A 25,010-nucleotide genomic window follows, 5' to 3' on the forward strand; every position below is an offset into this window, starting at 1 on the left:
TGTAGACACTTGAAAACACTGATAGCCAACATAAAATAAAAGCTAAGGATCCAGTAGATAGTATCAGCACTTGTCTAGCAGGTCTAACAGTCTGTCTTTGTTTACTAAATACCCACTCCTCTATTGTTGGTCGTCTTAGCCTCTTGTTGACACACTGTGCAAAAAAAAAGTACCATATTGAAAGGTCATTTCTTTACCCAGTGATGTCATAATTGTTTTTTATAGAAACACACTTACTTAGAAAGCCAACACGCGCACACGCGCACACACTCACACACACACACACACACACACTGTGTTTTGCATTATTGTTTGAGGTTATCACAAAACTACACAATGAGGTGTTGGATATAAGGTCAGAAATATGTTAAAAGTAAGGCTTAAAAAAAGCATCTTCAACAACAGCAACAAACAGCAGATGTTATTGGAGGGACTCTCAAAGTCAGCCACTGTTTTGACCCAGTATACACTGGACATAAGGGGGTCAGACCACTTGAAACCGTTAACAAGCTTGCACATATTATGTTTCCCAGGTGCACTGTAGGTGTGAAGCAAGCTATTTCCTGGAGGCAGAATGACAGTAGTGCCAGTGTGTGTGATTATAGCTTCTCTTCCACCGGCTTAGAATACACAGATTGAACATTTTGACTATATTTTAGATTTTATCAACATTAATAATTTTGGTGGCAGCTTTAAGAAGGATCTTTACTTGTAATGATGGAAAGCATTAAGTGAGACAATGGTTGTGTCAGACTGAATAACAACAGGGCACCTGTGTTTTTTTTTTTTTTTTTTTTTTTTTTTTTTACTGTTTCTCCTGTATTCAGATACTTAAACAAGATGTTGTATGTTAATATAAAATACTATGATACTCAAGCAACTAAGCAACTGTCCTCTCTACCAATTCTATTTGTATGTCCTTTGGGCTCTGCGGGACCTATTATTCTCCTTGGGTCTTGACTCTGGTGGCGTGACGTCATCAGATGACGCCATAGCTGCCATCTGGACATGGTGATGACTTCCTTTTGTGGCAACGGCGTTGCCCAGATCAATGCGCCACTGAGCTGCTGTGTCAACAGAAAAACAAGAGAGCGTCTGAGGAAGGAGCTTTGGGACTGGTCTTTTACATGTGTGAAAGTACATGGACGTGTTAAAGATGTAACATCTAACGTAGATGAATGAGGCCTTGGATAAAACCCTATTTACATTAGGTGGGGTTAGGGCACTGTCTGTTGTTGTCTCACATTTGATTTCTTCATCTGGCTTGTTTGAAGTCTGCAAACTAGGATTTCTTGGCACTGACATTTGTATTATGGGACAATAGTACAAAAAGCTGTAGCCCTCTGGAGCAGGGTATACCACCCTATGTTACCTTATATAGTGCAATAAAACACACTTGCATTTAACCAGAGTCATGCCTGATCGGAGCGGTCAAGAATAAAATTATGCAGGTATGTTACCTTAAATCATTATCATCACTGTCATTTGAAAATGTATAAAATTTAAAATTGTGTTTATTCTACTGTGAATCTCTTTCAGCAGGTGGTTGCTGGCTTCAAGTACTCTCTCACAGTAACATAACCTGTACCCAACTACGAATTGGCAAACTCTCGCAGACAAGCTGGGGCTTTGTTTACAAACTCAAGGATGTCTCTGTCCTGCCATGTAGGTCTGTCATCTTGTGTTCGGCCAGCTATGTACTCTTGTTGCTCGATCACACTGAGTCATCTTTAGGTGGGAGCCCCAGCAGATGTTTCTTTCAACAGATTGTGGTCAGGCAAACTATGAGGCTACTATAATACAGCTTTTTATTCTGACTCTTTATGTATTGGTAAGATTTGAAATCAGATTTTTGTTAAAAAAGAGTTACATTAACTGCTTCGTATCAGATAAATAACATTATGCTGTTTTGGAGTTAGAAGGGTTCCAGTCTGTTGATTGGCAAGGTAAGGATCTTTCAAAATTGCTATTGCATGTGAGGGTTTCTTTTAGATGTAAAGGAAAAAAATGTTAAGGGCATCTCTCAGGCAGTGGCTCTCATCCAAAGGCCATTGAGGATGTTGTTGAGCATAACTATTTCCTCAGAGAGAATGGTTGTGTTAATTTTCCAGTCTGTCTGTGTACAATTTAACGGCTCAGTTGAGGAGCAGTTCTAAGGCAGTGATTTCTAACCTGCAGTTTTGGGCCCAAGACACAGGATGCTGGAGTGTGAAGTGTAGCTACAGAAAATATAAGGCAAATGAACCACTGAGGAGATCCAATTGTGGAGCTGTTGTAAAGTCAGAATTATTTAGATTTAGTTAAATGAGCTTATCATCATACTTGAGCACACTTGCATTTAACCATTATACTCGTGAGGTGGTGCACTCTGTGTGTATTCTGCTGTACTGTATCATTTTGTGACCTTTCGTTGTGGAGTATTATATCAAGGAGTGGACATGCCTTTGAATTTTATGTCACAGTAACTTGTGCTCTGGCAACACAAATCCAACTCACTCAGAATAAAACATGAGACTGAAATGTGTTGGGAGTTTGACACCAGCAGATACTAATGAGAAAGACATGAGAGTGTTGACCAGCTGCTGATTAGTGATCTAAAGAGAGACGGGGTGTCATATAGCCTTGCCTGGCAATGGCCATAACAGTCAGCTCCTTCTCTGTCTGTATGTACGGTAGCCAGACAAACAAAGGCCACAAAGTGTGACAGTGTTTACATTGAGTTGTTTTGACAGACATGATTCATAGCAGTGGGTTCTATGAGGAATGCTGTATATTTCTGTGCAAAGATGGATACACTGGGGAGGGCTAATGATATTGTGAACTAGCTGCAGTGTAGCTTTGTAGAGATCCATCAGTCAGCAGCATTTGTGGGTCTTAGATCCATCAGAACAATAACCACTTTTTCTCATGTTAAGCACAACAATAAAGAAAACCATTAACACAAATCATAATGTATTGGTTGCCAGAGAAATCTTTGAACTTTTTGATGGTTGAAAGAAATTATTTACCATACAAAGGTACATTTGTAGAGTAAAATATGTTCACTACAGACTTGAAAACAAGCATTGTGGTTTTGTTAATAATGTGCTAGGCCTAAGAACATTTTTGAGGTCATTTAAAAAATGGTTCTCAGTATGTTGCAATATTGTTGACCACCTGCCTTTTTTAAAAATATTGCAGGATGGCTACGTTTGTGCCTGGCTGACTAGATGTTTTGGCCATTCCTCTGGGGCTAGCTGCAGACCATAATTGGTACACCTGTTGCTAGGAGACATATAAGTCCAAAGCCTCTCTGGCTGGCTGAGGTATCCTTGTGCGTATTTAACCAGCTTAATTGAGTGCTGCTGCACCCACACAAATATAAGGAGCCCCTCTGGTATTACCTGCTGGGCTACAGATAGAGGCAGGCAGACACAACAGAAAAAGGCTATCGGATACGATGAAGAAACAGTCACACTTACTCACACATACACTGCACAGCACACATACAAAATAAGCCCATATAAACACACATATGATTGTGCTTTATTGCAACAAAAGTTTGGACAAAAACAGACAGTTGGAAAAAATATTATGTCCATCTTTAAACCTGTTGCCACAGTTAATAAATCTAAATGAAGCTTTGGTGTCTGGTGACAAGGGTTTGAAAGAGAATACGACAGAAGCTGTCCAAGACGGCCTAATATTTCCACCAGCTTGGATGCATTAAATGATTTTGATCCCAGTGCTTGAATGCATGGCCATGACCTAATTACTGTCTCTCTCTGTCTCTGTCATTCACTCTCACATTTTCAGTGTCTTTAACCCTTTCCCCTTATTCTGTCCAATTCTTTTTACCTCCGTCTTATGTGCTTTCTTTCTTCTTCTTACTTGTCCTTTTGCTTTGTGTTACAGTCAAGCTTTGTCATACCTTGATAGATCTCTCTCCCTCTCACTCTCTCTCACTCTGCTGGACTTCTCAATAGACTGGCTGCCATAATATGGAGACACACAGACAACAATGCAGAGCCATGTGGTTTTGCACTGTGTGAACTGGCTGGAGCTTGTGTTGCTTTGCCCCAGGGCTGTATTTGATGTAAACATATTGGAAGCTTGGCTCTCATTTGTTGTAATCAGGCTTAGCGCACAGCGAGAAAACAGTCACTGAGAGGGGGAGAAAGAGACAGAGAGGTGTGTGTACGTGCATGTGTGTGTGTCTGAGAGAGAGAGAGAGGGAGAGAGAGCTAGAGGGAGAAGGAAAGTGGGGGAGGATAGAATGGGGAATAAGAAGAATTGAGCTTGGACCAGTCTAGCAAGGCCATATACAGACCTCATGCTGTATACAGTAAACGCTTCTGTGTGTGTGTGTATGCGCATGCATGTGCAAGCGCATGTATTGACCTTGTTTAAACAAACAGTCAACCGGCCCCCTGGCTCTCTCTGCCCTCCCTAGTGTGCTGGGCAAACATCAAGCCTGTGTGAGCTGTGCTGTGCGTGTGTATGTGTGCGTGTGTGTGTGTGTGTGTGTGTGTGTGTGTGTGTGTGTGTGTGTGTGTGTGTGTGTGTGTGCGTCCATAGATCCCAGGTTGTGGTGCCACAGTGCCACAGTAGGGAAACCACTGCCAGATAAAATGGGACCGCTCGTGACCTTGACCACCATTGCTCCTGTTTTTACATCTGTTGCACACACACTCTCTCTCTCTCTCTCTCTCTCTCTCTCACACACACACACACACACACACACACACAGTCACACTCACACACATCACAACCCTTTCCAATGACCACAGTTTACACCAAAGTCAGTGTGCTTAAATCCACACGTTTGAACTAGCACACACTCCCTCCGACAAGCTTCGGGGCTGTAGTTTACACCAACGTGAGTGTACGTAGCTGACACGCACACACACACACACACACACACACACACACACACTCTCCTGCATACACATAGTGAGTCTCACCATGGCAACAGTGGAGCAACACAGAGAAACAACTTGGCAGAGTCAGGCGCTCGCTGTGAGAAAGTGTCGAGTTACAGCAGAGGGCTGGGGCTGAGGTAGGTGAGAGGCGAGGACAGGGACGGAGAGGAGAGTGTGACAAAAGGGAAAAGAAGTAGGAGGACTTGAAAGGAGGAAGGGAAGTCAGGAGGATAGGAGAGGCTGGGAGAGAGATTGAAGAGGCAAGAAGAGAAAAAATAAAAGCAGAGGAGAGCAGAGAGGATGAAATGACAACAATAGATACTGAAAATGAAGGCAGGAGTGATGGTTGCAAGTAGATGTTGATGAAACACTATGTAAAGAGAGGCAGTGTTTTACTGCAGGGAGCAGGTGATGCTCTCCTTCTTAACCTTACCCATGTAAATATTTCATTATTCAAACTCTTGGTGCTCAGGTCAGCTCTTAATATTGCTATGTTTTTTGGTATTTTTGTATTTCAAACATAATTTAAAATGCTTTGGTGCGTGCGTATGTGTGTGTGTGTGTGTGTGTGTGTGTGTGTGTGTGTGTGTATGCTGGGGTGTCTGTTTATGTGTGCATGCAGTGATGGGAGATGTTTTTCCCCTCAGCTTGCTAGCCTTATTACTGGATCAGTGGAACAGATGAAGGCCAAAAATAAGTGGGGACTTTATTTAGTGGGAGCTGAGTATGTAACCGTATCCAGCGGTTTTATTTTAGGGGAGAGAGTTCATCCTAAACTCGATCCACAGGCAGAAGCGGCAGCGGCAGCCGTAAGGTAGTTACAGGCTTCAGCGAGCACAGGCCCGCGGACATGTGACCGGTTTTAATGTCATTGTGGTTTAATATAAGAACTGATCTCTATCAGGCCTCAGCTACTTGCTGACTGACCAGCTGGGCTCAGCGCGGTGTGGACAGGCAGAAAGGTGAGGAGTTAAAAGTGCAGAGACCACCCTCCTGTGGTATTTCACACTCAAGCACAGATTTAGGGGGTGGCGGAGGGGTGACTCAGGAATGCGAAACAAGTCAAGGGTGTGTGTCGTGTGCATTTCACTGTCGAGAAGCCTCCTCCGCCAGGGCCATGGTAATATCCATGTGTGCTTGTTTACGTCCTGCTGTTTGCAGGTGGTGCTTTACCCATTTTGTGAACTGAAAGTGCAAATAGGCCCCCTGAAAAGTGCGTAGACTGGTATTTGAGGAACTCGAGATATCACAGAAGACGGCATTTGTCACACAGTTTTGACGTTGTTTCAGGGATATGGGATGGGTTGGACAATCAATGGCTTTTATTTGAACATTTGTGATCAGTGAAAATCAGTTAAATTGTAGTAAAGTGTTGGAAAAACTAGAACAACCTCCCACCTGCTATGATATGTTTTTTTTCCTATTCAGCTTCCACTCTTTATGTAAATGGGTATTATGTACTGGGCCCTTGTTGCTATAGTAAATGTTATTTTTTGAGCTAGCCTTGTGTTTTGTTACTTTTTACAGTTTACATTTGTAAATCCGCTCTATTTTTTCCAGTTATCTAAATTAATCACATTCAACTGAATGGAGAAACAGAAAATAATTATGTTTTTAGTAGCAGTTGTAACTGTGGTGGAGTGACTGAATTAGCCCGGCTGTGTGGTATGTTTCTGTTTGGCCGGGAGTGTTGATTCACTGGGACCGCTGAAGTGAGCCCTTTCTTTCTGGCCCTCTAATCAGGTTTTCCTGGTTGATTATTTGATTTGGAAAGAACTCCTGGCCTGCTAAGTGTATGTTTGTCAACACTCTGGCTCCACACCAAATCCCTCATGTGCAGAGAAATAGAGAAAATACAAGAGGACACAGGGAGAGAGGCAGAGATGAAGAGGGTAAATGGAAGGAAAGAAAAAAAAAGGCAAAGAGTTTTTTGTTCCTTGGTGACAGTTCATAGTTTTGGGTAGAACTGACAAACTGGAAAAATAAATCTTAGACAACTTATGCTTTATTCAACACAACATTAAAAACATGTTTAACCATGACAATCTCAGGTGCTCGAAAAGAAAACTCCGCTATCACATAGGCAGTAGTATAAAAAAAAATGCCATTCTAGTTTTAAGTTACATGGCTGACATTTTTATCTCTTTTTCACCATTTTTCTGTGCTTTTTGTGGTGTCTGTGAAGCATTTTCCGATTTTTACATCCGTCTGTCCTCTCTCACAGATGCATTTCTCCAGACACTGTTAACTCATTTTATGCTGTCTGGAACACACATGGTGCTGCGAATAAACATGCCCTGATTTATGGACACACACAGACACACATGCGCACACTCACTTCCACTGTGTGCAGACATGATCATAAAACAAGCAACACAACCCACAAGACTGTTGATTCCTGTGACTCCATGTTTCTTTGAATCCAGAATAATGGTGTCATTTACAGCCATGGATCCATTCAGGCTGGAGTGCATAATTACCTGTTAGCTTGTTACTGGCGTGATTTATACTTTCATGTGGCTCTTAAGATCTAATGTGGTTTTCAAAGATGAACCCATTACTGGTTATTATAGGGGCTTCATGCTGTTCCAGTCATGCGACTTCCTTCCGAATACATCTCATGTGCCACATACAGTAGTTTTGAACATCCAGTGGGTTGATTCCAGTTGGACATGGGTGATGGTGAGAAAACAAAGTGACAGTTGAGAGGTTTGATTGCAGAAACACATGCCATCTGCTGTGTGAGTGCACATGTGTTTCGTGTGTGAGGTGGAAGCTGCCTTCCTTGGTCATCATCCCTGTGGTTAGTGTCACAGAGATTTCATCCTGTCTCCTGCACCACAAGAACCAACAGCACCAAGCTCAGGTACAAAACACAGAGACTCAGACAACACACCCATAAACAACATGAATAACTGATCTGTTTAGTCACTCGCTCCAATTCAGACATGCTCACATCACTGAGCCATTAAAACGCATTTAGAGGATATTGTGGAGGAGTATCAACATACCTCAAGGCAGGGAATTTTTGCTTCAAAAAACAAAGCCTGGGGATTGGAAGTTGTATTTTAAATGCCTAAAAAACTCATTGATAAGAAAAAGAAGAAGACAAGATGCCTTATGCTCTATAGTGTAAAATAGATTGTTTGTTTCATATCAGTGCAAGGGTAATCATATAAAGATTTGCTTCTTGTAAACAGTGGTAGTGTTAATTTTCCCCTTAGCATCTATAAAAGTTTAATTTCTCAGCTGTTGACACTGCTTATCTGTACTCAGTAGCTAGATAAGTGAATATCAGGTGGTACAGTATGATGAACTGTCTGAACCGAGAAGGTTCACAAGCTCTATGGTTTTTCCCACTGCTCACTCTGATGCTGTGGTAGATAATCCAGTCTGGACCTGCACTTCTCAGCTAGACTTGTGTGTAGCATCTAGCCTTTCCACTTCCAGTCAACCTGAGACATGGGAGACAAACAGTGGAAGTGAAATAAGTGTACATTATAGGATTTAAACAAAGATATACATGTTGAAGGGGTAAAATTAAGGTAATTGGGCATCTTAGGGTCAAGTAGTTACAAAAAGTGTAATGTTTTTTTTTTTTTTTTACTGGCTAGAAATCCATTTTTCCTTGTGTTATTTTCTCTTGAGAACCAATGGGTCTTTACTGAGTTAAGTAGCACAAAACTTTCTAGATACAAGGTTTTTGTTCAGCTCAGAACAGTGAAGCATTATTAAGATTTAAGCTCCACTGCCCTGCCTGCCTATTATCTGCCTCTGGAGGCCAGTCCTCTCACATAACCCGCTGTAAACACAGCATATTTCAGTTTTCCACAGCTCACTTCAACCCAGCTATCCCCATACCTTGACTTCTCTCGCCACAGGGGACCATCACAGAAGTAGCAAGAGAGGGAGATGCAGTGAGCACAAGATACCTGTAAATTAAATGACAGCAGCTCCCACGAGCGCTGACTCCACCACTGATTCCAGCACACCTTTTACCAGAGCTGGAAATAAGTTGTGTTCAATAGTCCTGCTGTAAACTAGCACAGTTTAATAATTGGCTTCAGAGAAAGTCAATATTTTGAAACCAAGCATTTCTTTGGTAGCGCTTGTCTGCTGTTTTTCTCAGGTATATATGTTTCCAGGGGCTGATTGTGACCAATCTAAGCCTTTTTATTTTAGATGGTTTTGGAACAGGACATGACAAATCCAAAGCTACACCCACTTTCTCTCCTTCCACCTACCACACTTTTGTACCAAACATTGACACAGCAGTGTGTGACGCAAACCTGCAAGGGAGGAAAGGGTCAGTAGCCAGCTGTGGTGGGGTTGAGGCTTGGCAGTTCCTGGGGTGAAACAGCAATGAAAGACCTTGTTCTTTTCTGTTACACTCAATGGGCTGCCCTCCATCCGAGCTGGAGGTGTGGGTTTATGAGGGCAGTATGGTGGAGTGTGTATGTGCATGGGGGGTGAAGGAGGGGGAGTGCCATTCTGCTGTCACAGAGTCTGCCAAGTACAACATTACAACAGTAGTGGCATTGTGTGGCTTGTGTGTTTGTTCTGTCCCTCTGAGGAGGAAAGGTCCCGCTTTCCTTTCCATCTTCCTCTTGTCTCTACCAGACATGCAACACTTTTCCTTCATCCAACATCTCACCTGTCTGAGTGGAAACAGGGGTGCCGGCACTCAGGGACTCAGGGGGAGAGCAACTGCTGCTAGGTGCTGAATGCCAACCAGGTTGGCACGCATGGGCCACTGGATTTGAAAAGGCTGTTGACACTTTTACTAGCATTTTTTTTCCTTTTAACCACAGTGGAGCCATTAAAAGGCCTTTTTATATGCATGAGACCTCACAGAAAGAGTTAAGGGTCGTATGAATGATGCTTTTTGTGAAATTTAATGTTAAATGGAATATTTATTAGAGGAGACCAGCTCAGTAAATATCACATTTCCACAGATTTCTGTGTCAGTTTAGCTATTTCTGGTGCTCTGCAGTTGTCTTTTTTGGATTTTAATAACACAGGAACATGTTGGAGATCAGTCCTCTTCCTTTAACAAGTTATTGCTTGGATTCATTATCTTGTAAATGTATAAATCAACATTGTCATCATCATCATCATCATCTTGGCACTGACTTGTCAGCCATCATCCTTTTTTTTGTCCCCAGGTTTTTGTGCTCTTCCTAAAGTTGAAGCCTAAGCACTCTCATTTTTTCTTTGATAGCAAGTGCAGCTGCAATACAACTTATTTTTTCTTGGAACAGTTGACTAGACCTGGTTTCAAGGTTTTCTTAGGGTTTTTAGAGGTAACACTGTCCTGCGCAGAATCCTGTGAAAGGGCAAGCATGCAAGGGGAAAAAATTATAAGACTATTAGTAGAAAACATCAGTGTCAAACTGGTTGGAGGCCAAAGCGCCAGATGAATCTCCAGTGGTCCTGCCAGAAATATCGCAACACCCTCGACCTGACATTTAGATTCCCTCCAAAAAAGGTGGCCTTCTGAAAGCAGTGGAAATGGAGAGAGTGCTCCTTTGTTCACACCTCTCATCTGGACCCTAAGAACTCACATCTGTTTTTGTTCTGTTATTCTGTCTTTATCTGTCATGTCTCAGCTCATTGGCTACAGCGAGAAGCCCGTCAACCTGCAGATGTTCATCGGAACAGCGGATGACCGTTACTTGAGGCCGCACGCCTTCTACCAGGTGCACAGGATCACCGGGAAAACTGTAGCCACGGCCAGTCAAGAAATTATGGTCTCCAGCACCAAAGTTCTCGAAATTCCTCTCCTGCCTGAAAACAACATGTCAGCCAGGTAGGTGTCAGAAGCACTTCAGGGTTACATTACTCAATTATGAGCTTACCACCATGAAGGAAGCCCCGTCCAATGAAAAAATAACTACGTTTATGATCATACAGTGTTGTAACATCTTCCGAAGGGGATTTTATAGATTTTCTTAATTTAAACCAACAGGAGAATCAAGCACAGAAGGAAAATTTGAAGGTTTCCCATGGAGCTCAGAAACAAACTTTTTTCGAATATTTATGATTCTGCATTCCCTGAATGATTATATTTATATAAGGTCTGGTTTCATTTACATTGGAATTCATAGGAAGGGATTTGGTAGGGGTTTTCTCATTTACAGTTGTAATAAATCATACTCACAGGCATTTTTAATTTGTGATTCAACACTTAATTTGCCTCTCATTGCCAATCCCCTGCTGGGCTTGTGGTTGGTTTTATCACTCCCAGGCCTTCTCTCCTTAAATATATCTTAAATGATTGCCATCCCAGTGGTGCCGTATGGTGCCAACTATTTTTCCTCTACCTTGCAGTATCGACTGTGCTGGCATCCTTAAGCTACGGAACTCAGACATCGAGCTGCGGAAGGGGGAGACGGATATAGGAAGAAAGAACACACGGGTCCGTGTGGTGTTCAGAGTCCACATCCCTCAACCCAACGGCAAGGTGCTGTCGCTGCAGGCTTCTTCCATTCCTGTGGAGTGCTGTGAGTGTCAACTTCCTAGCCTGTGCCTCACATACCCAAACATATTCATTCAGAAAACCTTGCACAGGAAAAACACACAGACAAGCACTCACACACAAACGTTTTCACACACCTCTATGTTAGAAGGCTTGTGCTCTGACGATTTGGGATGTTTATTTAATCTACTGTGTCCTCTCACTTAAAGTCACTTTAGATAAGAATTTCTGATAAAAGTTAAAAGTGTAAATGTGTACCCTTCTAGCCCTAGCAGTTACATAAACTTCTTATTCCATTACAATAGCAATAAATGCTACCTTTTTTGTTCAGGCTGACAGAGAGTTGTTGATATGAATCTGTGGACATATTTTTTGACAGTTTGGTATTACTAAAAGTTCCTATTAATTTGTCTGTGTATATTATAGTACATCCATAGTCCACACTAGTTCTGCAGTGTGAATGAACACAGCTCAGCAAATGATCATCCTCTTTTCTCCTCAACCCCTGCTACATCTCTCCCAGCCCAGCGTTCAGCTCAAGAGCTGCCCCAGGTTGAGAAATCCAGCCTGACCAGCTGTCTGGTCAGCGGGGGAGAAGAGATGGTGATCACAGGCTCTAACTTCTTCCCTGAGTCCAAGGTCATCTTCCTGGAGAAAGGCCCTGGTAAGCATTGTGTCCATATCACAGCTTAGCCTTGAATCACCGCTGCAGAAACAGCATGTGCCAATTACATGTGTAAATCGATGATTCTTTATTTTGTGAAACAGACTTAATCAGAGAGGAATAAGGAAAACATTTCATGTTTCATTTTGGATAATCAAAAAACAAACTTTGAGCTTTATAGTCTTAAACATGAACTTAACATGGCATATGTTGCAGAAGTCAGCAGAAGGTTATGGTTTTAAGGGAGTCATGGTTGATTCACGTCTGCACTTAGTTTCAGTGTTCAGCTCATTTATCTTTTCTTCTGTTTAGGGAAAAAAATACAAAATGCTCTAACTGACAATTTTACAATAAATGGTGCTTTTTAAACCCGTGTGTCAGAGAAATATAAAAAGAGGGTTTGAATTTCTATTCTATTCTATTTTATAAGGAACAGACCAAACCTAGTTACTTAGCATTTTTTTTACAAAACAATATTTTTGTCTTCTTCTCTCTTCACATCTTAAAAGCCAGATATTATAAACACTCATTTTTTGCATTACTCCAAAAAGGTCCATAACTTAATGTCTTTTGTGTCTTTCGTATTTCTGTTACATATTTATTTTCTCTGTTGTTTCTGTAATACGACCACTATTATCTCAAGAGAATAAAAATATCAAAATCATAAATATTTAAAACCAGCTCTGAATTCTAGTGACAAAACTGCTTAATGTGTATACACGTGTTATATGCATGCAAGTGTGTGTGTGTGTGTGTGTGTGTGTGTGTGTGTGTGTATATGTGTATGTGTCAGTTCTCAGATCATATCTATCATTATCTCATCTTCAACAAGTCCTTTATTCCCACAGGGCATTTTGTCAAATGCCAAATTGATTTACTGTATGTCTGCTAGTAATATTGTGTGTCAAATCAGCATGAGACAATACACTCAGATCATGAGGCAATATACTCTCCTCATATATCCTAATACAGATTTTACATTGCAATTTTTTTTCCAATATTTATATTACAAATTGAACAAATTCTAATGTAACAAACAATACAGTATGTGATTTTTACATTTTTATATACCATGATTAAACCACTGCAGTATCAATATATTTCATAAAGATACGTGAGTGTGAATTTTTGTTTATCAACCATGCTTTTAGTTTTCTTACTCAAACACTCTTATTAATAAAATGAAAATTGGTTTGTTTTAATTAGTTTTTGTGACTACAAGGTAAAAACTGATAGTAAATAGTGAAGGTAGGTAAGACTTTTTTCATACCATTGTTATCCAAAAAACACAAGACAGGACAGGCCAATATGATGATTAAATATGGTAATTTCATAATTAAAAATACAAAATAGATGCATACGTTGTCTTGGCATTATGTTTTGTCATGAATATCAGTACACCCATATTTTGTCTCACACTTCATAGTATGAACTGCTAAAGAAGATCATTCTTGCACCACCTTTGTTGAGAGGGTAGGAGCTTGCGGGTCAGGATAAATGTAGAATCTGTCACTGAGTCTCTGTTTCCTAACCAGTATTTTTTACTTTAAAAGTTGCTTATCTGCTCAACAAATGCCTTGGCTGAAAAGATTACTTGGTTTAACTCCCTGTGCCATTCACCCTGTTTCTTTTAAGTCGCCCCTCTTTCTGTGCCTTATCTCTTCTCTCTTTTGCACGCCACTCCATGTAATCAAAACACATGTAATAGCTGTTCCCTGCGATGGAAATTTTAAATGGATAGCATTCACTGAGCCAGTCTCTGCCTGCCCGAGGTACCTTTGTGATGTAGAACAACAGAATCAAGTTCACACATGGCAAGAAAGTTGAGTGGTGAAGTTTTTGTGAACGGGAGCCATTCTCTTAAGATTTTCTAGAGAGAGGGGGAAAAAAACAGCCCAGAGGAATGTCTTTAGCTCTTTGAGGCGTACCAGGTGAAGCATGGCATAGAAAAGTAGCATGGTTGAAACAACTCTCTGATGGTCAAGTTTTTATAGCACAGCAACAAGTGGAAAGCTTAGGGAGGTGCATCTTGGGTAGGGAGGAAAGCTGGGCCCCATGGTGCATGAGGGCAGTGGACTGTGGAAGGAGACAGAAAGAATATGAAAGGGGAGGGGAAGATGATGTTGATTAGGTTTGTGTAAATGATCCCCCTCATCATGACTAATCTGCCTGCTTTAGTGCAGAAAGGCACTGATTGGAGTAAGTACAGGAATGGAAGAAAAGAAAGAAAGAGAGGCAATGACAGATATTTTTCCACCATCTCTCATAATTGAAAGACAACAGTAGATTTACGAGGAACTGGAGAGACTGGCCTATTGTTGCTAGTACACAGAGATTACTGGATGGTACTATAAATGACTTCACTATACACAGAAACAGAGATCCCAGCAGTTGCCCTTCATGTGAGAATCTGTTTTAAAGCAGATACACATAAAACTGATAAAACTGTTTAGATTTTCTGTCTTTTAATATTGTACCTACCTTGAGTCCTCAGAATTCGAAGTTTTTTGGACACCACACAGTACAAAGATGTCATACCTAACTATCAATTTACACATTCAAATTCATATGGCAAGTGGAAGTGAAAAGCCTTTACTTTAAGAAAATGTGTTATTTTTGTTTTTGGTTAGTAGTAGTAGTAGTGTTTAGAGGATGAGAAAGTATAAAAGAAGAATGATAGGGAAGACACATAAAGGGGAAGGGTAGGGCTTGAGGAATTGCTGGCACTGTATTTATATATATTTATATATACTGGACCAAGAGTTATTTTTGTTTTATGAAGGGCTGTAAATACAGTATATGTATATGTTATTTTTATATATATATATATATATATATATATTTGTAAAACCAAGAAGTAATATTTAAGGGTTTCTAGACTTCATCAAATATTAAAGTTAAATTGAGTCCATAATTGGTATAAGTATTTCAACTTTACAAGGATGAGTGTTTATATAAAGGAGTGGACTTTAAAGGCTATAACACTGACTGCCTTGAATAGTGACTAATACAGCATGTGTACTCTGTAGTCACTGTGTTGTGTCTGTTGTTAAAGCTTAACAACTTTAAGCTTTTTACAAAGACGTAAAAGCCAACTGTTGTAACTTGAACAGTAATTACCTTCTTTATTTTCGTTCGATCTTCTGGCACAGTGGGTCCACGTTCTCTTCGCCCCGCTGACTGGGGTGCGTATAGTGTGTCGGGATGATCCGAGTCATTGTCTTAGTGTGGTATGAGGTTCCTGTCAGTGCTTGTTGTCTGACAGAGCATGTGGGGCCCTTGCTCCTGCCTGTTGAATGTCAACAAGCTGCACTGCAATAATGCACTGCTGTCAGCTGCAAAGACATTCAAGGTCATTTTCCCGTCGGAAAAAAAATACTCTCTCATCTACAAGTTAAGCTCTTCCTTTACAATACAGAGGATCTCTTTAGGGTTATGGCTGCTTAATGTGCGAGTGGATTACTACAAGTGAGGCTAATGTTAGGGTGAGATCAGAACACATACATCACCTATTTAAAGCCATAGTAAAGTCTGGATTTTTGGATTTTAGTAGAAAGCTGAATAGTCTAAATGTAACAAGGCTTACAGCTGCTGCGCTTACTTTGTTAGAATCTACACAGAATCAGTCCTCTCTGCAGACATTTGCAGATGCCTGACAGTGGTATTTGGGGGAATCCTTTGGGTTTTGAGGAGGAGGCCATGCAGGTGCAGGAGTGTACTTGCACCATGTGAGCACCATGAAACAGGCATCTGCAAATGAGTTTGCCTCCACTGAGAGCCTATTCAGTACTAACTTAGTTGTCAACGTTTTTATTCTTCTGCAATGACTGTGATTTCTTCCAACCACACGGCAAGCCCTGTCAGTGTTTTCACCCCAACTGCTTCCCTTCAAGCAGCTGCCCCTAAGATGTCTGGCCAAATAATTAGATCCCTCATAGGAAAACTGGAAAGGATGTTTTCTAGCCAGAAACCTGGCAGTGTGTAAAGGCATTTTAAAATAAATACAATTATTCCACTGCTCTCTCCATAATTTTAACCAGGCAAGACAAACAGCAGGATATTTGGACATTTGATTACTATTTAATAGCTGCTAAGATTTTCTCCATGGGGCTTCTGGGCCTTTAAAAATGACATCATTTTGATGTGTCTTGGTTCTCCAGGACAAATTGAAATCGTGTGCTTTTGTGAAGCCTCATGTGGTTCTTAAGCCCTGTCTGTTTGAGAAAGCACTGTACACTGACATCATCTTTAGGAAAATAGAAAATTGAGCAAAAGAGCTACTCCAGATGGGGAAAGCTACTTTGAAAAATATCACGCTGTGCTTCAAAAGGGGTCTAAATGAAAAAGCTGTGGTTGTGAGTGATTGTGTGTGGCCTGGGCTTCTCAGTGCTACTGTGTTAGCCATCAGTTTTAAATCATATTTATTTTCACTCCTCTAAAAATGTTTTTATTCCTGTTTTAAAGGTATATTCTCAAGTTGCTGTGTTTTCCCAAAAATTATCAAGTATGTGAGAATGTGATAAAATGTTGTGCTTCATCATAGGTTTGTCTCTGAGTTTTGGCTGTAGAGCTTTCAGTCTAGTCCTCATTCAAAAGCCAGGCATTACTCTTTTTTCAACCAGGCCTGCATTTAGTCTGCTCTTTCAGGTGTTTTATAATATACTGGTCTGTCAAATGTGACAGTATATCTCATTATTTTGAGGTTATTAATATGCTGTATCTAATGAAACAGATGAGTGACAGGAGTGATGAAAGAAAATGATGGTATGAACAGTAAAAGGTTTTCTCATACATTTTAACTTGTGTGTTGTGTCTTTGCCTGCTTACGATTATTACTTGCTTATGCATTTAGTATTGCGTTTTTTTTTCTTTTCATTCCTCTTAGATGGACGACCACAATGGGAAGTTGAGGCAAAAATAATACGTGAGAAAACTCAAGGGGTAAGTAGTCATTTATTTACCTGTACAGCAATTCTACAGCAGTTTTGTCTTTATATTGGCAGTTAAATATACTTGTTTGTAGTATTAGTATTTGCTAGTATTTGCAGTTTAATGTATGTAAAATGCAAGATGTTTTATTTTGATCATGCATATGTAAATGATATCAAATTGTTTTCTTTGTAGTCGTGCATCGTGGTGGAGGTTCCTCCCTACCACAGTAAGACTGTGGGCTCAGCTGTGCAGGTGCAGTTTTATGTCTGCAATGGCAAGAGGAAAAGGAGCCAATCGCAACGCTTCACGTACCTTTCAGGTGAGATGAGAGGTTCTAATGATTTTTAGATTTTCATTTATTTATTTATTTATTTTTTTTTTTTGTTGAATTATAACTGCAAAATGAAACAAAATCCACGGGGAGCAAAACTCAAAGTAGCACACTTCTGCTTATCTTATACTGCTACAGTATTACTCTGCAACTCATTTTACAGACATTTACACAATCTCTGAAGCTTTACTTTGCATTCCTTTGGTTGTATTACTTCTTGCTATACTGAATCTCCCCTAGGCAATGACAAGAAGGTTGACTGACAGCAGAGACAGTTGTAACATGCTTGTGGTGTTGCAAACTTCTCCACAGGGGCTTCACTAACCCAATTTCTCTGTCTCTCTCCAAAGAAAGCATTGCTGTGGTTTAAAGGGGGATCTTCCACTAACAATAACATTAACACCTGCCAACTGTTTGTTTTGTAAAGCCTCCTCAAACTCCCAAGCCAACCTCCCCACATGTACTGTATTTGCATGGGGTTTTATGATGCAAATCTTTTGCTATCCAGGAAACTTTTACTATACATAGCCCCTGAGTTGTGGTTTGATATAATTATTTTAGCAGCAAGGAAAGTCCGTGTTCATGATATTTTGATATTAAAGTTTCCTTGACGTTTTTCATTAAAATCAAATTCCTGCCTTGCTATTTGATATTGTTATTGTATTTTTTTCCTCTTCTTGAAGCCAGTCAAACTGAAAACACTGTTGGCGGAATATAATAGCATGTGAGCATTTTGTGCAACATATCCAAACCCTAAGTTTCACCGCAACAGTGTGTATGTTTGTGTGTGTGTATACGCATATAAGCTGCCTTGCCCCTCCACCCACCCAGCCGTTCTGTTTGCAAGCACGCCCACTCGGCACAGGCAGTTCCTGTTTTCCCCGTTCACAGATTAGGGCAGCCAATCAAAGCAAAGCAGAATAACCCTGCTCTGTCAGTCAGGCTGGGTCGCTGACACCGCTAGTGTCACCACGGACACCGCCTGCTTTATTGTGGCAAGAAGAAAAAAAAATCTGCCAATCAGTTGTGTTTCATGTTTCATCGTGGGCTGAGCTGCAGAGGCCCTGGCCCAATTTAAGGATGAATTCTGAGAAGATTGTCTGGGAAAAAAAGTTGTTTCTGCCTTGTATTTTGAAATTGCTGCATTGTCAGGCAAGCAGTGTGTTTCAAACATTAGGTGAACACTGACATCCCATTAACTGTATTATGATTAATTTTGAGAAATTGCATGAAATGAAAACCCTAACTTACAGGCTATACAGCCATGTTTAAACATACAGTATATTACCGTTTCCTTACTCGTGATATCCCTCTGGCTCCGTTTTCAGCCAGAACAAACCCCGTTTGGCCTTTTCGTGCCTCTTGCCTCTCAGTCCCAGAGGCACAATGGGGTGAGTGGAGGGCACGATCAGTGAACTTGTTTGTACTGTCGGTCTGATCTGGGCCGGGGGGCATTCAGCTCCTCTTCCCACACAACATTTCACTTGATGGCACCCAGACTGACAACATATGCTCTCCCTCTGATTCGGAGCTGGATAAAAATAAAACTCACTGTCACAAGGCACCAGATTGGGAAATAGGTTACCGATTGGCATAGCAGCACTGTGAGCTGTCACAGTAAAAGGGAATGGCCCCATTTATTATCAAAATGTCACTTCAGTTTTTGGGGAAGCTTTTTTAATCTGGAAGGAGACCCATTTCACAATCCATACATTTCAGAGACTGTGTTCACAGTTTTGAGATTCTTGAGGCTTACCTTTTCAGGTTTTACTGGACATGTTTCACCTTTAAAGCCACAGATTCAGGGAATTAGTGGGGGTTGAGAATGTGGAAAAACTTGAAACAGCTACTGCCTTTTTTAGCCAGTTGAAGTTTCTGGACTAATGTACCTGAAGCAAAAATAGCAGTGACACTGTCGATGTTGCAAAGCAATTACTTGACAAATGTATATGTTATGGGTCTTTTCTTTATTTCCTTTCAGTATTTGGTTGATAGACATAACTGACAGTGTGGTTTTTCTCTCTCATCCTGTCTGTCTTTCCTCTTTCGTCACATCTCTCTTCCTCCCTCTCTTTGTATATACCTCTCTTCCTTTAGTCATGGTGAAACAGGAGCACAGAGACGAGCTGGACCTTCCTGCGGTACCCCCCATGTCCATGCCCCTGGCACATGCTGCCAGTCTGGTGCGCACCCAGCTGCCTTCTCCTGAGCAGGGCCACCCATCGGACAACCTTCTGTCCAGCTCCCCTCATGGCCTGGCCACGGGCTCCGGACCTGGCCTGCTACCCCTGCAGGGCCCGTGCCCCTCCTTGGGCTCCCCGTCTTTCCAGCACCTGCCTCACCTCCAGAGTCACAGTTTGCACCACCCCCCTGCAGATTGCCACATGACGTTCCACCCAAGCCCTGCTCCTGCTCCTCTTTCTGCTCCTCCCCGACCCTCCTACCAGCCTATGCAGCACAGCCACAGTCACGGCCACAGCCTGCCCTTCAATGGCCAGTCCAGCCTGCCTCCTCAGGGCTACGAGAGGATGCCCTTTCAGCAGAGCCCCACTGCAGCATCACACCCAATGGGTATGGGGATGGTGTACCCCTCTTCCCCTTGCTCCTCGCCGTCAGCTCCCTCCTCCTCAAGCACAAATCCCATTGCTGGGTCTCCCCAGAGCCAGCAACCCCTGCTCACCCCCTCATCCCCACACCCCCACACACTTGGAGGCTATCACTGCTCTCCAAATCCCACCCAGGTTCCGTCTCCTGGTGGTCACCCCCTTGTAGGGCAGCACTCCTCCCAGCTGCAGAGGGCCATGGCCTACCACCCGGTAAGTCAAAGGTCAGCCTCCTGCCCCACGCCGTCCAGTGCCCCTCCGCCACGGATGATCTCCTCTCCGCACTCCGGGCCTTCCTCCCCTCAGCTCCATCCGCTACCCTACCAATCTCCCACCTCCTCCTCCCCCACCTCAGGCGGCAGTCCTCTTGGGCCCCTCCAACAGCAGCCTTCTCCCCAGGCTACAAGTCCAGTCATGGCCAGCCTGTCCCCGGCAGCAGCAGGCCCTCTGGTTCACCCTCTAAGCCCTCAGGGGCCCTTCCCTTTGGATGGGGAGAGGCTGAATATCAAGCAGGAGCCAGAGGACAGGGAGCCCACCTTCCGTTCTATTGGCCTGCAGGACATCACGCTGGACGATGGTAAGACTACTACAAAAATGTTGCTTTTTTGTCTCAGGGTGAGTGTCCACCTGGTGTTTTTAATAACCAGGAAATCACCACTGAGAGCAGTAGCACCAACCAGTTTAGAACTACCTCCTTTCTCTACTTGCTCTACTTGCTTGTTTGGTACATTAAAAATGAGGGCCAATGAAAAGTTGGACTTAAATCTCATGGAGACACAGGCACACAAGCAAGACCATCAGAACCAGACAAACCATCTAAAATTGTTAAAAACAACTAAAGGAGAAGGTGGACTTCAGACAAAGACACCCAGTGGACACCCACTGTCTACCTTTCACTTTGTTTACTTGTGTCTCTTTACCAATGCACAGTAAGTCTGTTTTGCTCTAACTAAATGTCTCTTTTTTTAACTTCAACTCTCATCCTCCCGTTTTCTGTCAGTCCGATCGTTGTGCTCTCATTATCACATTTTCCTTTCTCACCCTGTCCTTTTACACAAGATATTTAGAGCACACCCATCTGTGATCAATCTCATTTTCAGTCTAAAACAAGCGGCCGCTGAGGGATTAAATTTATCCTACAGTATGTGACGAGCAAGATAAATTTGTATCTGATGATGTAAAACAATACAGAGCACCAGTTGTTGTGTTTTCATGGGGCTGAAACCTTGATGCCTGATTACGGTGATAGCGTTTCATCTGTCATTGCAGTGCACAGTTGTGTACACAGGTTCATTACTTGGGGTCCTGTGACTTAGTATTGGGTAACATGGACACAATAGGACTGATAACTGTAGTATCATATTGAAGAGCCTAATTGTAAACCGCTAAGCTTCTATATCTCTAGAAGCAGTGTAATTACACTTTGTATTTTTTTGACTTCATGGAACAGGGGAGAGGGAGAGGATTGCATCATTTTGTGATTCTTGCAAAGACTGAACACAGAGGCTACAGTTGTGTGCTACTGCAGTAATTACATCCTGTGTGTTTTTGTGTGTATGTTAACAACTCTAATTAGGATGCTCAGGAGAACTTGTTGACTTAACAATTGACCATGGAGTCAGCCCATGCATTTAGCAGCTTTTTTCCTCTTGTCCGTGAACTCTACTTCTTTACTGAAAACTGTTCCTCCAAGCTGTTCTAAATCATCCACGTCCTTATCTGCCATTCAGAGCCTCGTCTGGTTTTGTTAACCCCAGTGCCATATTCAAATCAGGGTACTAAAGGTGTAGGGTTAATAAATAGCCTGGTGAAGCTGTGTCAGGGAGGTGTGATATTGTGTGCTAGCGAGGGTCAGCCTAATTAACACAGGGCCGCTGTCAATAAGTAATGTGTGAAAGACCCAACAGCCACTTCATTCATCAGTGCATAATACTTATGCATACACATGCTCTAAAACAGATTTATGCATGTAACCTGCCTTAAAAAAAAAAAAAAAGGGCTGATGACAAAGCTTATCTCAGCGTCATGTTTCACAGCCTCACATGTGGACACGTGTGCTCACATCAAATCTGTTTACTCAGAAATTTTTCACACAAAACAGCAGCTCAGATTTAGTTGGCCTCTCCCGCTGTCATACAGGCACAGTGAAAGTAGCTGGCTACACTCATGCACTCAAAAAGTGTGAGAAAAAGTTTGTGAGTGACACGGTTCAGCCGGGAATGTAAGCTCTCCCTTTGAGCCTGTGGCTAAAAATAGCTTTCTGTGCCAGCCCAGCTCTGTAGGCCATGTTTTGAAGTAGCAACGTGGAGCTTCACCCAGCTCTGAGTTTTAGGAGGTCGCAGCACACTCTCTTAAGTAGACCACGTACACCCCAGTTTGACAGACAGACAGATCAGGATGGACACAAATAGAAACACATGTAAATGTAGAGTGCAAGGGCACATAGATTCACATAGTATAAAAGATGCACATGTATGCTGGCTATTTAAAGTTGTAATCCAAATAATCCAGAATGATACCTTCACGCAGTTATGAATAATTAATATTTTAAGGCAGAGTACATAACCACTAAGGCTGGCTGTGTGATTAATTTTGCTAAAATAGGGGAGATACTAACCTTCTGATCTACAGTTACTGAAATTAAAACCACACCAGCAAGTCACGCTTTACACATTTGATGATGAGGTAGTATCACCTTTCCTTCCTTCAGCCCATGATTTCAAATGCATTTAATACATTTTTAAGTAAAACATTCAGTGTTTTGTGGAATAATTCTTAAAACAGCTTGACTGAATCATTATTTTCCACAATATCACATGTTCATCATATATTAAATAAACTGCTGCAGTAGTATCAGACTTGTGTCAGGGCATGACAGGGAATACGAATGTGAGTGTGTAGAAAACCGCTCTGGTTAGCAAGCAGATGGCCTTTGTGACGCACACCAGAGCACGCTTGAGATGTGTGTATTAGTGTATGTGTGTGTGTGTGTGTGTGACAGGGAGATGTTGTTGAGGTGTGTGTGTGTGTGTGTGTGTGTGTGTGTGCAAAGCAGGAGACACAGGAGGTGAGAAGACAGACTGACAGACAGATGGACAGACATGTTCAGGATCCAGCCCCACTGCAGGGTCACTCAGCTGAGACATTCAATCTGAAATATACTTGGCATTTAGGATTAAAGTGAAGTGTACATTGGATAATTTAATGCTTTTTACAGTATATACTGTATATGTCAATTCACCTTGAAAATGTGACAGTTACACTGAAACTGGACTTGTTATATAATATATATAAAATATTAATATTTATTAATTGAGTGCTTTGACATTAAAGCTGCCAGTCACTAAAGATTTACTGATATTAGGTTTTGCAAAAAATGAAATAAAATAAATAAACAATCTAAAAAAGAAAAGGCGCAACTTTCCAACAAAGCAGCATGGAATGTATCTCAGTGTCACCAAAATGTGCAGCTTTGTGTATTTCTTCCGCTTTGATGTCTGAGTCATAACAGATTAAAGTCAGTTTGGATGCTGCCATCATGAAATACAGTATTATCATGGTCACTGTACAGTGTACACTGCACATTTGGTGTAGAGACTATGGCGTGTCAGTACCTCAACAAAAAAAACAAATACAGGCTCTATTTACTTTATTCTTATTAAAGGATTTAGGATTGGCAGGTATAAAAATGACTGATAGAATATTATTGTCATTTTTATATTAATTAATGCCTACCATCTGTCTCCAGTGGGACTGACAGTCGTGTTTGTCAACCCTCTGTAAACTTATATGTTTGACTACTCCATAAACATGGCTTGAGGACTGGGCCATCCTGTGAGGATAATTGCTGTGGGTGACAGAATCTGAAGCTCTTGTGCTCTTTTGCTGTTCCTTGCATTGAACTAATTAATCAGCACGTGACAATCCCTAAATGTACAGAGTATGGGAGGGAAAAGATGGCACTTGTGTTATTGTGCATGCATGTAAGCGGTTACTGTAGAGTCGGTAGTGTGCACAGTGTGTCCACAACAAAATCTGGTCCTTTTGTTGGCCCTGCCCTGCCCAAATGCACAGCTGCCTCAAACTGCGAGCACAGCTTTGAGGGTTAAGAATAGGCCGAGCCCTGCTGCCTGCACGCCTTGAGAGAGACACTGACACAGTAATGGCACAAATGCAAACACACAGACACACACATGGAGCGACACACATTATCCTGTAGATGTAATTAAATATATGAGGCAGTGTCCGTGCAGTGAACACAACTCTTTTAAATATATTTTTATTGTTCTGTTTTTCTGTCTTTACGAGTGCCCTGACTGTGTAGAAATAGACTCCTGTCTGAATGTGAATATGAGGCTACAGCCAGTTTAGCTAGCTTAGCATAGGATAAAGACTAGAATTAGGAGGAAAGAGCTAACCTGGCTCATCCTAAAGGTAACAGAAACCACCTGCCAGCACCTCTAAAGCTTCCAAATCAACATTATATATTTATTTAATCCAAACAAAGAATTAAAGTGTAAAATTGCAACATTATGGTTTTTCAGGGGTTATGTGCCAGACTATTTCTTGGGGGGAGGCAGTCACTTCATGAAATCTCCACTGATTTAAAGTGTAAAACCATGACTTCTTGTTTTAACAAGATATCATGTGTTAATTAGTAAGGGTTAGAGGTGACAATATAAAGATTTGTTACCATCAGAGAGAACTGGGCAAGCTGTTCCCCTGTTTTCAGTCTTAATGCTAAGCTAAGCTAAACAGCCACTGGCTGTAGCTTCATATTTAGCAGACAGATGGGAGAGTGGCATTGATATTTTCATGTGACTCCTTCAGAGTCAAACTATTGCCTTAACATCAAGACAAGCAGTTCTTTGTAATGTGAAAGGCTTGTCCGCATTGCTGGTCACACTGAGAATCAACAGCAACATCCCAGTCTTCACAGTTTTAAGTCTCCCTCAGGTCATGGGCAGCTGCTCTCTGTCCACAATTTGACCATATGCTCCCTGGATGTTACAAAATGGATGAGAGCCATAAGTGAGTAAAATTAAGTGAGTTGTGAAGGGGCCAAATTCGAGCAATCCAAAAGAAACTTGGATACTTTTCT

At 41.6% G+C, this 25,010-nt stretch overlaps 1 protein-coding gene across 4 annotated transcripts in view; it reads left to right on the forward strand.

Annotated features, from left to right (window-relative positions):
- Positions 1-25,010, forward strand: part of nfatc3a (nuclear factor of activated T cells 3a) — a 62,741-nt gene that overhangs the window by 27,535 nt on the left and 10,196 nt on the right. For all 4 annotated transcript variants that reach the window (XM_051077310.1, XM_018666766.2, XM_051077303.1 and 1 more), the window contains 6 exons: positions 10,511-10,710; positions 11,232-11,404; positions 11,903-12,043; positions 16,929-16,984; positions 17,168-17,294; positions 19,404-20,486. In XM_051077310.1, the coding sequence (XP_050933267.1) occupies positions 10,511-10,710; positions 11,232-11,404; positions 11,903-12,043; positions 16,929-16,984; positions 17,168-17,294; positions 19,404-20,486 (1,780 nt within the window). The remainder of the gene's footprint in view (positions 1-10,510; positions 10,711-11,231; positions 11,405-11,902; positions 12,044-16,928; positions 16,985-17,167; positions 17,295-19,403; positions 20,487-25,010) is intronic.

Source organism: Lates calcarifer, linkage group LG2 (genome assembly GCF_001640805.2).
Source record: "Lates calcarifer isolate ASB-BC8 linkage group LG2, TLL_Latcal_v3, whole genome shotgun sequence".
NCBI classification, from domain to species: domain Eukaryota; kingdom Metazoa; phylum Chordata; class Actinopteri; family Centropomidae; genus Lates; species Lates calcarifer.